This window comes from Siphateles boraxobius, unplaced genomic scaffold (assembly GCF_051911475.1).
Source record: "Siphateles boraxobius isolate OS27281-9 unplaced genomic scaffold, OSU_SipBor_1 7, whole genome shotgun sequence".
Taxonomy (NCBI): domain Eukaryota; kingdom Metazoa; phylum Chordata; class Actinopteri; order Cypriniformes; family Leuciscidae; genus Siphateles; species Siphateles boraxobius.
In genome coordinates this window covers 18,731,267-18,747,816 of record NW_027509197.1, presented here as the reverse complement: position 1 = coordinate 18,747,816, position 16,550 = coordinate 18,731,267, and the positions used below count along the sequence as shown (strand labels likewise).

General features: G+C 37.1%; 3 protein-coding genes across 50 annotated transcripts in view; 1 reads left to right on the top strand and 2 right to left on the bottom strand.

Annotated features, from left to right (window-relative positions):
• Positions 1 to 241: 241 nt before the first annotated feature.
• Positions 242 to 4,093, bottom strand: maip1 (matrix AAA peptidase interacting protein 1). Its single transcript, XM_077215569.1, has 5 exons — positions 3,549 to 4,093; positions 3,195 to 3,266; positions 2,933 to 3,059; positions 2,273 to 2,426; positions 242 to 1,520 (listed from the first exon to the last, which is right to left on the bottom strand). The coding sequence occupies exons 1-5, from the start codon at positions 3,849 to 3,851 to the stop codon at positions 1,442 to 1,444; spliced, it is 735 nt and encodes a 244-aa protein (XP_077071684.1). The 5' UTR covers positions 3,852 to 4,093; the 3' UTR covers positions 242 to 1,441.
• A 286-nt stretch (positions 4,094 to 4,379) lies between these two features.
• Positions 4,380 to 9,305, top strand: tyw5 (tRNA-yW synthesizing protein 5). Its single transcript, XM_077215565.1, has 8 exons — positions 4,380 to 4,531; positions 4,620 to 4,774; positions 4,843 to 4,912; positions 5,216 to 5,260; positions 5,395 to 5,532; positions 5,676 to 5,763; positions 8,497 to 8,613; positions 8,758 to 9,305. The coding sequence occupies exons 1-8, from the start codon at positions 4,451 to 4,453 to the stop codon at positions 9,042 to 9,044; spliced, it is 981 nt and encodes a 326-aa protein (XP_077071680.1). The 5' UTR covers positions 4,380 to 4,450; the 3' UTR covers positions 9,045 to 9,305.
• Positions 9,176 to 16,550, bottom strand: part of lrrfip1a (leucine rich repeat (in FLII) interacting protein 1a) — a 34,038-nt gene continuing 26,663 nt past the window's right edge. For 23 of the 48 annotated variants that reach the window (XM_077215512.1, XM_077215516.1, XM_077215520.1 and 20 more), the window contains 5 exons: positions 16,395 to 16,487; positions 16,166 to 16,258; positions 15,840 to 15,932; positions 15,302 to 15,416; positions 11,891 to 14,755 (listed from right to left, as the gene is read on the bottom strand). In XM_077215512.1, the coding sequence (XP_077071627.1) occupies positions 12,486 to 14,755; positions 15,302 to 15,416; positions 15,840 to 15,932; positions 16,166 to 16,258; positions 16,395 to 16,487 (2,664 nt within the window). In that variant the 3' untranslated portion in view covers positions 11,891 to 12,485. Of the gene's footprint in view, positions 10,390 to 10,494; positions 10,600 to 10,731; positions 10,812 to 10,989; positions 11,111 to 11,187; positions 11,238 to 11,890; positions 14,756 to 15,301; positions 15,417 to 15,839; positions 15,933 to 16,165; positions 16,259 to 16,394; positions 16,488 to 16,550 lie in introns of those variants that run through there. The other 25 variants (XM_077215524.1, XM_077215527.1, XM_077215533.1 and 22 more) reach the window with 3 other exon arrangements.

Here is a 16,550-nt window from a genome sequence, read left to right as displayed (position 1 = left end):
AGAGAGAGGGAATGTGTTCTATGTTTGACCAATCAGAATTGAAAGTGGGAGGGATGGCAAGAGAACAGTGGGATCATCGTAGAAAAAATCTCCTCTATTTAAAACGCAGAAAGGCGTAAATCGAAGGGGAAATCAAAATCCAATCCATCACGTCACCTTGAATGAGTTTAAGGCGAAAGGACGTATAGTACCTGGATCGCACGATTACACAACAAATATCGGTAATTCATCTTATGCTGTACACTTTCATATCACAATTTCTTTAATCACAATCATGTCGGTATTGTCATCTTTTCCATGCACAATAATGCACATTCCATCTTGCTAGTCTTTTGTATTTTCCCTGTAACTAACAACATTATTTGCCAGAAGTAACATCATCTGTACTTTTTTGTGGATTATGTTGGATTGCCTTAAAAACTAAAAACTTTTCACTTCAAATCATTGCATTTAGAAATGACAGAAACCAATTATGAAAAAATCCTGTTCAATTTCTTACTGTCTAAAGGCGTCTTAGCTTTACTGGAGCATATTTCTGAAAATCTTTATACATTACAGCCACATTTTTAAGTTACAAAGTTCTAAAAAGTACCGCATTACATGTTAGAGAAAAAGAATAGCAATAAAAAAACTATATTTGGTTTCAAATTCATTCAGTTATTCTTCAGTTGTAGTGAATGACACGTCGCAAAATAAAGATTCCATGAGAATAACTAACTGTTTATAATATTCAGCCAGAATAATTTAAATGTACAATGTTTTGATGAATTATGATATTTTAATATTAAATAAAAACAGATTTTACTTGTTGCTGCTGTTTTGCATATGTCAATTTTGATAAAACTATTAAAGAAGGTCAATTCATCTGTATTAGCCTGTCTTTCAAATGTTCCAAGCAGTGATTCAAAGGTTTTCAGATGCTTCTGATACAGTGTTACAGTTCAAGTGCACAGTTTGCACAATTTGCAGTCAACTTGACACCAAAACACCAAAAAAAAAAAAAGTTATGTTCTTAAATGTGTTTACAATTTGACTGTCATGTAGTATCTGTAATCGTGTTTTATTAGTTTATGTCTCGTTCAGTCCAGCACTGTTGGTTTGCTCTAAACCTGTAACAAATTACTTGTATGCTCATACTTGGCAAATAAAGTTGATTCTGATTCATACAAAGTTTCATTATTATATATTTTTTAAATGAGCCTTACAAATTTACAAACATCTATCTGAATATTGATCACTAATCTTAATCTAAGATCAGTGAGATTTGATCCACTGAAGCACACATGAAACCAACATTCATTACTTTCTATTGTCCATGGAGAGTATTTGGAGTTGCCAATTATTTTTTCCAGTGATGGTTAGAGATTCAAGCCTAAATTTGTTGGGCATGTTGAGCAATATTGAATGAACAAAAAAACATTGCTCTCCAAGTTCAGCACACTTAGTCAAGAAGTTTTGAGTGTTCAATCCTTGTGATGATCCAATCTGGAATCACACCCTGGGTAAACTCCCTTTGGAATCTGCCAAATCAAAGAAAACAAGACAGACATAACTTTTACTGATGTTTACATATTTACTACAATTATAACACAATACTGATATTTCTGGACATTAACTCGAGGTAAATTGTAGCTTCTCTTAATCATAATATTTAAGCAATTTAAACTATAATAAACAATAATTAATAAGAACTTTGAATTTATCTCAATCTCACTATAGCCCCTTTCACACAGCGTATTGATCCCGGGAAATTGCCGGGAAATTGCCAGAACATCTTCTTTGTTAACGCAAACACGACCCGGGATTGATGCCGGGATTGATTGCCCTGTAGGGGACCTAGTAACATTGCCGGGATCAGTCCCGGGACGCGCGCTGTGTGAACAAAAGCCGTAACCAATGCCGTGTCGTAATGATGACGCTGAAGTGAAGTGAAAGCAGGCTAGTGAAACGGTACATAATGCGCTAGTTTATGATCGAATCTGAGAAAAAATGCACAAGCGTGGTTTCTCCAGAGAGAAATCGCAGCTCATAAGCAAACTATAGACGCTGCTGAGACATTACATGTCACATCCATGTCATGTGTCTTTTTTACGGGTTGTGTGTGAACGCACTCTCTGATTCCGGAAAATCACTGGCAGTGTGAATAAACCAAAATCAAACGAACCCGGGTCAAATCCTGGCTCACTTTATCCGTGTATTTTCCAGAATCTCTGTGTGAAAGGGGCTTATGAGACGCAATTCAAAAGCAATGAAGAGTAATCACAGTACTCACTCATAATTGGCTGTAAGCAATCTCTTGGTCTCTGGTCTCTCTCCCTCCTCGCCAATTGCAACCTGAAAAATTCTCGCCCCTTCCATACCATCTTCAGGAATTCTGGCACTTGTTAAGTACCAGAAGCGCATCAAAATACTTACAAATTTCCTCCCTGAATATGAAAGAAAGACACTGCAATTATTTGTGTCATACATATGGATTTATGGACTATAAACAAAATTATATATTTTTAAAAACATCTTGGCCTGGTTTCACAGACAGGGTTTAGATTAAGCCAGGAGTAGGCCTTAGTTCAATTAGGACATTCAAGTAGCTTTTATAAACGTGCCTTAGAAAAATAAAACATTTCTGCTGTGCATCTTGAGACAAAACAATGACACCGACATATTTTAAGATATCTCAGTGCAAGTTGCTTTCAATTAAAACATCTCAAACATACATTTCAGTCTGGGACTAGGCTTAAGCCTTGTCTGTGAAACTGGGGGCTAGTAACCTAAATTGGCTTTCATAAGAACCAACTAGTCCGATAAAAAGGCAAAAAAAATATGCTGGATGCACACTACAAAGCTATTTTTTTCTAAATTACTCGCCCACAAACAATAATTTAACATATTACCTGGGCGAATATTGCGTGGTATGAAGCTTATAGGGTCTCACCGCTATCATCATAGTAAATGCCCACATCTCCAGTAGTTGTGTACATGATCTCATCAGAGTCTGCTGACAGCGCCCTCTGGTGGCTCAAAGGCAGATGAGTGCATTTTTCCTCAAGTTTTTCTATAAGCTATGGGAGAGTTTGAATATAAATAATATATATTATAGGAGTATATTACATAAACATAATATACTGCTATTGACATTAAATAATCTTCAACAGGAATAAAATAGGATAATTGTCCTCTTCACGACATGTACTTACATCTTTAGCCACTAATCCCTCAAGAGACTCAAACTGACACTGAGACAGCAATCTTGAAACGTGTGAGAAAGCCTGAGAAAGGACAGGTTTTAATATTCGGTTGAAATCATCATGCAACTCTAAACGATTCATAAATAAAGGTATAAAGGGGGGGGGGGGGGGGCATTCATTTTTAGTCCATAATTATTATGAACAAGTTATATAACTTATATATCTAACATTATATTTAGTGTCCATATAACGTGTCGTCGTTTAAGCAATTGACAAAACAAAAACAAAAACAAAACAAAAACACGCCGCTCATGATGTGATGACATTCCATAAAGGAGACACATATTGGCATCTATAACTCACCTGTTTGGCTCCTTCCGAGAACTCATCGATGGAAAACTCCTTGTCGAAGTAAGTTCGGATGAGAAAGAAGTAGATGCGGGTTCGGAACCAGATGAAGGGGTTCGGGATGCCGACAACCACAACCTTTTGGTTCTGTTTGTGTCTCCCCCGTTCAGAGCTGTACTGACGAAGACTAACCACAGAAGACGATACGGGTGCGAGTCGTCTGGACTGACTCACTAAAAGCGGCTTTGATGTAAAGTACCAGATCAGAATGGAAACGGGCCTGCTACAGCTACAGCACCTCAGTATGGGCAGCGCCATCTTTCTCCCATCATCCTCAGTGGGCTGTGTCTGTTAGGGGAATCCGACTGACAACATACAAAAGAGAGAAAAGTTCCACATTTACAGACAAAAAAAGAAAAGGATTTAAACACTATAACAGTATTTTTCAGGGAAGAAAAATATATTATCTGTGTTGTTTGTAAAAAGAATAAGTTGAACACATGTTCCTAGCATAGACAGTAAAAGAAAGGGTTCCTAGTAGCGGTGTCCAATTTGTTCACAAATTGTTCTGTTGAGTCGGTTTATTTGAATGAATAATTTGAATCGGTTCTCAAAACTGGCTGAGCGATTCGTTAACACATCAGACTGAATGGTTGTGAGAGGTTCTTCTCGGGTCAACAACTCAACTACTCATTTAACCACAATTATGAATAAAAAACACAGTAATAAACAACAATATATGTCTACGTGGCTTTACTTGAGTGATTTAATTTTTTAGAGACTCTGAATTTCAACCGGTTCTTTGAAACTGACTGTTTGAAAGAGTCGACTCGTAGTAACGAGTCGGACTTCCTATCAGTTTCGGAAGGCGAAAGAGTGCAGCGAATGGACTCGGATTCAACTCCAGATTGTCAGAAATGGATTGTCAGGAAAAGCTGGAGGTGCCCGTATACACCGATGTGGACAGAGAGACTTTCTTGAGGGACATATATCCTCTGGTAACTCGTGTTGTGTATAATAACAGCAATTTGTTGCGGTGTTGTGAGTGTGTTGCGTGTGAATGAAACACATGTCTCGTAACTTCAGCGCAGACCAGTGGTTCTAAAGCGCGTGCCCCTGGGGCCGTGTGTGCGCGCGTGGACGGTGAGTTATCTCGCAGAAAAAGGGGGAGATCGCGAGGTCAAAGTGCACGTGTCCCCGGAGCCCAGGATGGACTTTCTGCATAAGAACTTTGTGTACAGGTGTGTGATTTAACACAGATCACGAGTCCAACAAAAACTGTGTAAGTTAAAAACATTCTGTATTTCAGGACACTGCCATTTGACAAGTTTATTCAGAGAGCTGTAGAGGCGAAACACTCTGATTTCTTCATTAGTCAGGTTAGTTACCTTTAATGTTTAGTCTTTAAAAAACAGCAGTTTTATAAGGTGTCTTTTTTAAAGTATATTCTGTAAGATTTTTAATATCCAAATATTATATTTAAGTGTAAATGTATTGAATTGTGCCACTTAATTCTATAGCTAAATTCCAAAGTTTGGAAGTAGTTCTGGCTTCAGACACACTAACCCATTTTAATTTATCTATATTTTCATATACTTTGATATTCTTTATTTATTTATCATTTTGCTATGGCTATTTGCTACGTTTTTTTGTGAGCCAAACAATTTTCTTTTCCCCAACAGGATGAAAGATATTACTTGCGCTCTCTTGGAGAAGATGTTCGTAAGGTAGTCTGATTTATAAATTAATATCCTACTTGTTTGGGACTGTAGAGTTTCATTAGAATAAAGCTGTAATATGCCTCAGTATACATATTCACTGTAGAATGCCTAGAAATTGTTTTTGTCCTTTCCCCTTTGAGGAACCTGCTGATTTAAGAAAGCAGTTCCCTGAGCTGGCAGAGGACTTCTATATACCCCAGTTGTTTGAGCCAGAGCAGTTTTTCTCCAGTGTCTTTCGTATTAGTTCCTCTGGTCTACAGCTGTGGACGCACTATGATGTGAGTTCTACATAACTATAAGTTGTGCCACTTTTTTGCAGAAAGACAGACAATGAAAATGTGACCATGCAGTTTCTTGTAAAGTTGTAATTTTTTTTAAAGCACTCTTAGCTTATGGTGGCTATGTTAATGTTTACCATCAGGTAATGGACAACCTTCTAGCTCAGGTTACAGGACGAAAGCGTGTTGTTCTCTACAGCCCCAAAGATGCCCTTCATCTCTACCTCACAGGTGATCCTTAGTACTTTACAAATCATGGCAACTGTGTAGAATATAAAATGTTATAAATTTGATCTATATGCACATATAGACACATTATGTGTGTGATAAAGCTGTATCTACTAGATTTTAAATCGGTAAAATGCATCTGCATAATTTTTTTTCATTTAATTTATTGGTTTATTTTACAGGGACAGTGCTCATTAATTAACAGTAAAACAACTGTAAATTAGCCAGAGTTAGCTCAACAGGCTAATTTTCATCTGTTGTCCCTGGACAGTTATTATTAAGGCAACCTAAAATCAAGATATAAAAACAAAAAATTACTTTTTACAGTCCACAAATAATAACAACATAGAAAAGTAATGATAAGACAAATACAACACACAACAATAAGTAACATTACTTAAATTAAATCTAACTCGTTTGCACATACTTTTTACATGAGTTCTAAAACAGAGATTCGAATCAATCCAAACACCCAGATACTTGTATTCAGTCACAACTTGCAAATTTTGACCTGATATCATTATGTCAGGGTCTGGAACGCTACATGGTCGTTTTGAAAAGAACATGCTAACCGTTTTACATACATTTAACGTTAGACATGATCTGTCAAGCCATGTTGTGATATAGTTCATTGCACTGGTTAGTTTTAAAGCAGCTTGCTGTTTTGTGCTGCTATGTACATAAATAACAGCATCATCAGCATATAATAGAGTTTCTATATCGGGACAAACTAAAGGCAAATCATTAACATAAAGACTGAACAGCAATGGCCCAAGTATAGATCCTTGCGGAACACCATTATTATTTGTATAAGCAGTGGATTTATGATTTTGAACCATTACATAATTTGTTCTTCCCTTTAAATATGAATCAATCCACTTAATGGTATCATTGGAAAAATTAAAAGAAGCTAATTTGTTAACAAGTATTCCATGATTCACAGTGTCGAAGGACTTTTTAAGGTCCAAAAAAATTGCCCCCACAATACCACCCGTATCCATCATAGATTTAATATTTTCCAGAAGGAAAAGGGTAGCAGTCTCTGTTGAATGGTGAGCTCTAAAACCAAATTGCATAGGATGCAGGCTAAAGCCACTGTTGTTCAAATAAAAGACTATTTTCTCTGAAACCCACTTCTCCATCACCTTGGATACAACAGGCAAAATGCTGATAGGTCTACAGTTACTGATAATCTGGGGATCTCCTCCTTTAAAAATTGGTGACACAATAGCAGTTTTCCATGTGTTTGGAAAAATCCCTTGAGATATTGAAAGGTTTATGATATTTTTAAACGGATGGAGCTAAGCAGTCCTTTAACGACTGGAGCATTATAGAGTCCATTCTGTAACAGTCCTTAGCTTTGGAAGTCTTAAGTATTTTAATTATCCTTAATACCTCTTGCTCGGAGATGTTACTTAAACAGAATTGGGGTTTAGAAGTTTGGAGCTGAAAGTCCACCAAAATGTTATCCTTTGTTTCAGTGAAACTTTGAGTAATCTCATCTACAGTCAATGAAGTATCTTTTCAAGGCTTCAGCCATTTCAAAGGAATCCTCAGATATTTTACCATATAGCTTTAACTGTAGTTGCTTTGATGATCCACTGTTATTTACACCAATTAATTTCTTAATATGCTTCCAGATTTGTGTAGTATTACCTCTAGACTCATGAATAATACTAATAAAAAAGTTTGCTTTAGCCTTTCTTAATTCTCGAGTGACCCTATTACGTAACATTATAAACTTTTGTCTATCAATTGGCAATTTAAACTTCAGAAAATCTTTTAATACATGATCTCGGTCCTTCATCAGTTTCAGTAAATCTGTACTCAACCATGGTAGACAGTTCTTTTTACTCTTTTTCGTACCTTGGGATGTTTTTGTAAACTCTTGTGCTATACTCTGAATTGTGTTTATAAATCTCTCACTATCTTCCTCTACATTCCTCCCAGCTATAATTTCATTCCAGTTTATTTTATTTATAGTCATTTGGAAATTCTCAGGTTCACTTTTAGGAATTCTAGAATGCTGAGAATGATATTTATTTGTCCTAAATCTATTATTTGTAAGCTTTCTTGAGAATAAAATTAGGTTATGGTCAGTTAATCCAGTAATGAGGTTATATGTTTTCTCAACTCTTTCTGGCCTGTTGGTGAAAAGTAAATCAATTTGCGTCTGTGAGGATGCGGTTAATCTAGTAGGACCTTTAATTAGTTGTGTAAAATCCATATTATCTGTAATTCTTTTTAAGGAATTCCTGTTTCTCTTGTCATCCCAATTTATATTAAAATCACCTACGAGTAAGACTTCTTGTTTTGAATTACATTCTTTGAGTAACCTTTTAAATTCATCATAGAAGGTATTGGTAGAAGAAGGTGGACGATAGAGTAAAAACATAAAAGACATTTGAGAAGAAAGAGTAATAGTTAATCCAATACATTCCAGATTTACACTAGATAGTTGAATCTGGGTCCAGTGAATATTATTCTTCAGGTAAACCATGACTCCACCACCTCTTCCCTTAACTCTATCTCGTCTAAATAAATTATATCCGGGTATATTCAAAGCTGCCGATGGTGAGATCTTATTTAACCATGTTTCTGAAAGACAGAGAAAGTCTAGATTGGAGTCACATAACAAATGTTTGACTTGTTCAATTTTAGACATTACACTACGGATATTTAAATGCCCTCCTAATAGTCCCCTTTTAATAATTGTTGAATTGTCTTTTTTTTTAGGAGACAAGTCTGAAGTTTTGGACATCGACACTCCTGATCTGCAACGTTATCCTGAGTTTGTGAAAGCTTGCCGCTACGAGTGTGTTCTGGAACCAGGAGACCTGCTCTTCATCCCAGGTATGATTTTTTACCCGCGCAAATTAGTTAAACTACTATTTACTTTCACACAGCACTCATAACTTGAAGTAATGTTGAACTAATTACATTCAAAGAATATCATTTTTTTTTTAATGTTATGAAATTTGAATTGCATTTCCTCAGCTCTTTGGTTTCACAATACCCTGGCTCTCCAGTTTGGAGTTGGAGTCAACGTGTTCTGGAAGCATCTTCCACCTGAGAGTTATGATAAGAAAGATCCATATGGAAACAAAGACCCAGTAGCAGCTACTCGAGCGCTGCAGGCACTGGAGAGGACTCTAGGCATCTTAGAAGAACTGCCACCTGAGTATCGGGATTTCTATGCTCGCCGCATGGTTTCGCGGATTCAAAGTCGGGCGTACATTAGGCAACCTATTGAGGCGGCACAGGAAGATTTAGACACCAAATAGTTCTGTCATTCATTTAGACTAAATGGAGCTGTACACTTGAAAATGCCAAATTAAGACTTTGCTGTGCCATCGCCGTCAAAGGAAATCTGAGAGTGGTGAGGAGAATGTGTATATGGACCATGGACAAACTGTTTAAATTAAAATTGACATTTTATTGCAGATAACGGTTAATAAATTTAACCTACATGTTAAAGCATTGTAAACAGTGTGGAACTGCCTCTCATCCGGGCTGGTGGCAATAAATTGCGCTTGTGATCACAACAGTCTTCAAGAATTAATGCTTCTGATCACAGAATTTCTTGTAATTGGTTTCAATGGTTTGGAAAACACAAGACTCTCAATCTTCTAGTCTTCTTCATCACCTGGAGGTTGAATGTTAAATCTTGTCAAAGGCAGTTACAACATCAAGAGTTGTTGCTACTCAGCCTGAAATCCTTGAACAAATTCCTGATCAGTGTGTTTCTGTTGGGTGCCATTGTCAGCATCAATACAACAATAGCATTCACTAAGAATCAGTATTCATCTTCATTTATATCACTTTAGTCTTTCTGACATGTAGGGAACAGCATGATAGGAAGACCATTATAGATAATTCATTAGAGGAACAAAAAATTAAAGAACGCAGATGGCAAAATCCAGCTGTGTGACCTCAATATTCCAGAAACTTTGGATTCAGATAAATACGGAAGAGCAGTGTTAATAAAATATCTGAGAGTTGAAAACAAAAGCATAACACATACTTATCTTTGTCTTATCTTATACATACATCTTTGTGAAGCAACAGGTGTCCTACACACCTAAAACAAATTGAGACTTCCTTGAGCTGGACAACATGTCCTGATCTTCACAGTCAGAATTCCAAAGCATAACTTCTCAGATCCTTCTACAAATAATCTCAGGCAGACTTGCAAGTTAGGTTTTAATAAATTCAGTCATAGCAACTCAACTTCAAATGAGACAATTAGCATACTAACTTTTTGAACTACAGTGTTTGTGCTTTTGAACATGCCACACTAAGAGTCGTCCTGCATCATTCAAAAAAGTCCTGACTGGGTTCTCCAAAGATGAAGAACTCAACTTAAACAGGAAGAAATGGCACGGTTGCAGGATGTAACGTATCAGGGTTCTCATGGGTGTAAATGATTATGAACAGAGAGCCCTTTTGGAGGCTGCCCAATGTGAAATGGACAGGCAGTGGAGGTGAACTTGGGCAGATTATGGGACAGATCTGAACCCATTAGGGAGTTGCTGCTGTTCCTCGGCCAGTCTTCATCTTCTCCAGCCTTTTTGAGAGGTGGGTGTTACTAGACTCCAACTCTTCAATCTTGTCCAATGCAGATCGTAACTGCCATGAAGCAAAGTTGAGCAAGCCATTCATTTTATTATATGTACATATAAGTAGGACTTTGTCTGTTATTTTGATGAAAGCAGTGTTATTAGGCTATTGTACCTCTCGCTGCAGTTTGCGTTTTTCAGCTTTGAGTTCATCTTCCACCTTCTCTGAATTTTCAGATGCAGCTTTGTACCGGGTCACCTGACCCTCGAGCCTTGTGACCTACAAAATGAGTTTCAATTAAAACTTTCACATTTTTATTTACTATTTTATATTTTAAGAAGAGTAAAATGTGTTAAAAATATAAACTAAAAAAAATATATTAATATAAAAATATATATTAAAATAACTCACATTCTGTTCAAGTGCTGTGACTTCTTGCTCTGATTTGACAAGTTTAAATTTGAGGTCATTGACTTGCCTGTTGGCATCCCCTGAAACAAGGAACAATTACACATTTCTCAACAGCTGAGGATCAGTGTCTTATTTTCTTGAACTATGAACAATACCTGTTAAAAATCATTGTGAATGATGTAATGAATATTTTGAGCTGGAGAAAAGTTTCCAAAACTTTTACCCTGAACCTGGTTGAGAGAGGAGGCATTTCCTTACTCTGTATATCCACGATGTTAGAGTCAGCACCATTCTCCAGCACATCCCCCTCTGGGCTGGATGCGTCCTCCATGCCATTATTCTGTTTCTTCTGCTCAAATTGACCTTTCAATCTCTTAACCTGGAGAAAAAACATGCATGTGACTGTACAAAATGAGGACAAAGCGAGTGTGAAGCAAGCAACTGACAGATACGCACCTGCTCTATTAAGTTCTCCCTCTCATCAACCAGTTTTCGCAAACGAATTTCTGAAAAGCAAGTGCAACAGATTGACTATAAGGTGACAATAAATGTTCTATTTCCCTGCAGTTTTTGTTTGGGGGAGGGATATGATAACACCTTAGAGTACTTAAACTCACAATTTTGTAACAAATCTAGTAAAATGTAAAAACAAAAAAGTATTCTGCAATAATAAAATACATTCATGACTTAAAACACACCAAGGTTAGACAGGAAAATTTTCACATACCAGGGGTAGGAGGAGCCAAAGGCATGGAGGGGGAGGAGTCAGGGCATGCAAAAGTGAGGCTATCCTATGCTGGGATGTGAAGGATGAGGATGGACAACATGCAGAAACTTAAGTGACATCAGAGGCCTCAGCCTCATGAATTTAATTCTATCAGCATTCACTCAACTGTACATCTATTACATATCAGTATTATCCATGATTGTGAGCTTATTTGAGTTTATGCAAATGAGTGTGGTCTGGCATCAAACAAAAACTACCTAAAATTCATGACCCAAAAAATAAACCTTGACTGCAGTCTTGTTTGTATACTTATCTGAAGCAGTTTGATTAAATGTCCTCTATCATTATAAAAAAAAAACTTGTTCAGTTAGCTGGGAAATTAAATGATAAAATATTAATCTGTAACACAATAAACAACAATAGTTTAAAATATCTATTTTAAATTATTCATTTTATTTGAACATAGATGTTCAATTAACATACATTTCAATGTTCCAAAACCTTCTTCACCAAACAGAATTAAAATGAAATATTTGTTTTCAATCATATCTCCCAAAAAATTAATTGGAAAAACAAAGCGCAACTACAACGCTCCTTAGAGGAATGTTTAATAGGGTTGGCAACTTGGCATACAATAACATTTTTATTTACCACATTTGGAACAACATACCACCCATTTAAACAACATACAAAATACATTCTGGGTCCTTCTGATTATGTAACATTTCTAAATAAATATGACACATTACTGCTAGCATTAAATGTGTGTTTTTCTTTAAAGATTTGACATATTATTTGACATAATTTCTAGATTTCATTCAGTATTGTTATTCAGATGTAAAACATTCATGTATAAAAAGGAGCTTGCTGAAACAGCTGTGATGACTGATAATCTGGATTGACTGTGATAACTTTGATTTTCTAGGGTTCTCCTAAGTAATGGTCCCAAAATAATTTCATTAGGATAACAAGTGCATAACAAGTGCAATGTTAACTGTTGAATTGGACACTCAGCAATGTCCTTGTATTAAGACATTTTACATTCTTCTTTCCCCTTGCCCTTTCCTTTCCCTTTTCCACTTTTTTTAGATTCTTTTCTATCATTTTCCTTGTTGATCCCTGTGGCTTCCTGCTCTTCAGAAATAGTTGGTGCCTTGTTTTCATGGTGAATGGAGCTATTGATCTCTTTTTCAACATCTCTTGTCTCCATCTCTGAACTTTCATTAACCCCTTTACTGAGAGTCACATCTCCTGATGCCTGCTGATTCTCCTCAAATGCATCAGGTCTGTCATGCTGCTGATTATTAGGTCTGACTTCACTGTTGGTTTGTCTGTTTTCTTCTGTTAAACATCTTTCTACATCTGTGGCATGACCTTCATCTTTATGCTCCGTTGGCATGGATTCCTGATCTGCATTTTCCAAATGTTCATCTTCTTGAATCTGGTCCTCATCCTTGACATTCCTTTGCCATTCATGGCTTGCTTTTTCTGCACTCTCTTTTAACAATGCGTCCTCATTTGAATGATCTAGAAGGTTTTTTAAAGGGGCACCTGATGATGCTTCAAGATCCATTTCATCAAAATCAAATGATTCTCCTTGGTCTTCCTCATCATCATCTTTTTCCTTGAGCTCTTGAAGAACCACATCTGACTTTACCTGATGGTCAACCTCGTCTTCAGGCAGTTCCACATTAAGTGTAACCTGATCTTGGTTTGATCTTTCCTCCTGGAAATGTTCTACCTTGGGTTCTTGGTCAGAAGCTTCTGACTCTACAATTGATTCCTGATTTGCTTCACTGGCAGACAGGTGATCCTCAAGTATAACCTGAATCTGTGATTCAATTAAAGGAGTGTTGTCAACTCTGCATCCATCAAACACTTTTTCACTAGGCAAATTAAGGTTTTCTTCATCTGGTTCATCTTGTGTCTCAACCTCTTCCTGGTCCATGTCTTGAAGTGGACTTTCCATTGGCTGATCAATAGGTTGTTCCTGGATTACCTCTTCAGCTTCGTTTTCCAACTTCTCCGTCATCACAGGGGAAGAGGAATGAGCAGAATTATCTTGATCTTCAGAGTTAGTGTCACAATCTAGAGCAATATTTTGGGGCCTTTCCTTCTGTTCTTCTACTTCACAGTCCAGCTGACTCTTCTCTTCCTTGACACCTACCAGTGAAGAATTCTCAATGTTCTCAGAGCTGCTGATGGACTCAATGCACACTCCAACAGTATCCATGGGCTGAGCAGAAGGTTCATGAGGCAGTAAAGTCTCTGTTTCTGAAGGCATAAGCTCACTGCTCAAGATTACAGGTTCTGTGTCAGGATTAGTCAAATCCTCAGTGTGGTCATCAATAATGGTGACAGGGTTAGAGATAATATTGTTGGACAGATCATCTGAAACGACACCATTGATAGATTCAGGGCAATCCAAATTTGTGATGGTTTTAGAAATGTCTGCAGAATCAGCTTCATCTGTAACTAACTGAATTCTGTCTTGAGCATCATCAGCATTAATATTTGTGCTTGTTATTTTGATACAGTCCAATTCATTGGTTCCTTTATCACCACGTGGAACATCTGTATTCATGGTTGTTTCGGATATGTCATTCCCTAAGGGCTTCTCGTGGTTTTCTTCTTGATCACCTTCCACTTCTTGGTTTGGATTGTCTTCACTCAAAACCATTTCATTCTTGTCATCCATCTTTGTGTCACTCTCTTGCTTGTCACTTTGTTTAAGCTTCTGTTTGTTTTTCTTCTTCCTTTTCTTTTTTTTATTGGAAGCACTGGCACCCTGTGTTTTGGGAAGTTTCTCCACTTGAGACGATTCCACAGACTCCTCTTTGAGTTGATCATCAATCACTGCCTCACCAGGTTTATCGGTTTCATCATGGATTGAACCAGAGACAGGCTCTAAAGGAGTTTCCTCTTTGATTTCCTCACTAGGTTTGACAAATTCGCTCTCCTGTTGATCTGTCTCCATAAGTCCATCCTTGTGAACTTTGCACTCTAATTCTTCAGTATATCTTGAATCTTCTGGAATATGTGCCTCAGATTTGATCTTCTCCTTGGTTCTTGTTGCAGTGAGTTCATCATCACCAACAGGACTCTGAGGTTCTTCAGGTCTATTTTCAAGCTGCCCTACACTCTGATTAATTTGGTCCCCAAGGTCTCCATTCTCATTTGCTTCTAAAGCTGTCTTTGTAGAACTGAAAGGGGCATGTGAAGACTGTTGATTCCCTTGCATCCTGTCATCCAAATCTTTTTGTTGCTGGTCTTTACACGGCTTCAACTGATGAGTGCCTGGGAGATGATGGAGGTGTCAGTAGTTAAAGCCAGAATTAATGCGTCTGTAGAAGCCAATGAGTATCTTGCAAATGTTTAAAGCAAGAAGGAAAAGGAAGAAGGAAAGGAGGGAAAAACGAAGACTCCAAGGCAAAGCTTAAACCTATACAAATCAAATGTGTTTAAGCATGTCCCAAAAAAGAAAACCCCAAAGTTTAAAGTCAAGAACCGAAGAAATTACTCAGCAAATCCATCTCTTGATTTTGATGTCAAAGTCAAGAATGCAGCAATTAGATAAACACTTGTCCAGCAGAATATTGAAATATGGACTCAAGAAAGAGACAAGATCCTGTAGTGTTTGGTTCATGATATGCCATTAATTAGTTGTATGCAAAGTGAATACAGGGAAACAGGAAAGTGTGAGAGATGTTAATGTAACAGTGCTTTTGTACCAGGTTCACAGAAATAGTTTAGTTGGATTTGGCTCAAGCTCTACAAGATGAAAATGCAAAGTGGCAAAGTAATGTAAACATGCAATGAATGACAGTAAGAAAAGCAGCTTACCTAGTACGCTACTCCCCTCTCGGATTTCAGTTGATGCGGTTTGAAAATTCTGTTCAGCTTCTTCCCCTGTTTCTCCATTGGTGGCCAAGTCGGGTCCAAGGACAATGCCATGTTTCTGTACAGGAAAACATTTTAATATTAGTATACTTAGTTTACTCCTTCAGAGTTTAGCTCCAACCCTAATCAAACAAACCTGAACAAGCTAATTTAATGTCTTCAGGATTACTAGAAAGATACAGGCAGGGGAGGTTTTTTTTTATCAGGGTTGGTGCTAAACTCTGCAGGACAGTGGCTTTCCAGGACCAAATTTCCCCATCCCTGGTCTAGCGTTCTTTTTAAACGCATCTGTATTTGTTGATGCACCAATATTATGATAACATCATGGATCTTAGTACCTTTATATTAATAAATATCAATACAAAGCTGAGCAGTATCAAGTCCAGAAGGTCTGTCTACAAAAATATGCAAAATGTTTGTTCTGTTAGGAAATGTTCATGGGAAAAGAATGAGTCCTATTTCTCACCACACATATCAATACCTTTAAAATATCTTTGAGCTGAACAACCTCATCTCTGAGCTCATCACGCTCATTTCGAATGGCATCAGAAAATTCCTTCTGCCTCTCTAATGCCTGAACAGCACCAGAAGGGCAAAGATGCAGCAAAGAGGAGAAAAAGGAGAAAGCAATGAAAACAATGAAATGAAGAATGAAAGCGACAAGAATAGTTTGGCAAAGTACAGACAGTTTGTAGCAGGAAACGGATGTAAGCAAATATATGTTTGAAAGGTGAAATTATAATTATCTTAACGTAAAGGTAAAGACAAATAAAACTTTAACAGGAGTTGGATACTGAGGGATCATACCCCAATTTTTTTATTCTTCCACTCAATAGTTTCCTGGAGGTCAGAAATCTCCCTAACAAAGCCGTCTTGCTTGAGCCGTAATTGACGGATCTCCTAGAAAGAGGTATTATGCATGGAAGAAGACCAAATATAAAGGAAGGGAAGAACTTGTTCAGGCAGATGAGCAGAAGCCAAGCATTTGAAAAAGACAAAAGTTTCATGACAGACACATAAATACAACAATACTCACAGTGAGCAGTTCTTCACTCTGTTTCAGTGTTTCCTTTAATTCACTGAACTGGAACTGCAGTATACTATGAGCATGCTTCTCTCGTTCAAGGTCCTGAAAAATAAATAGAACGGCTATCAGTTATTTCATAAAAAAAAAAAATCCTTTAAATTTCAA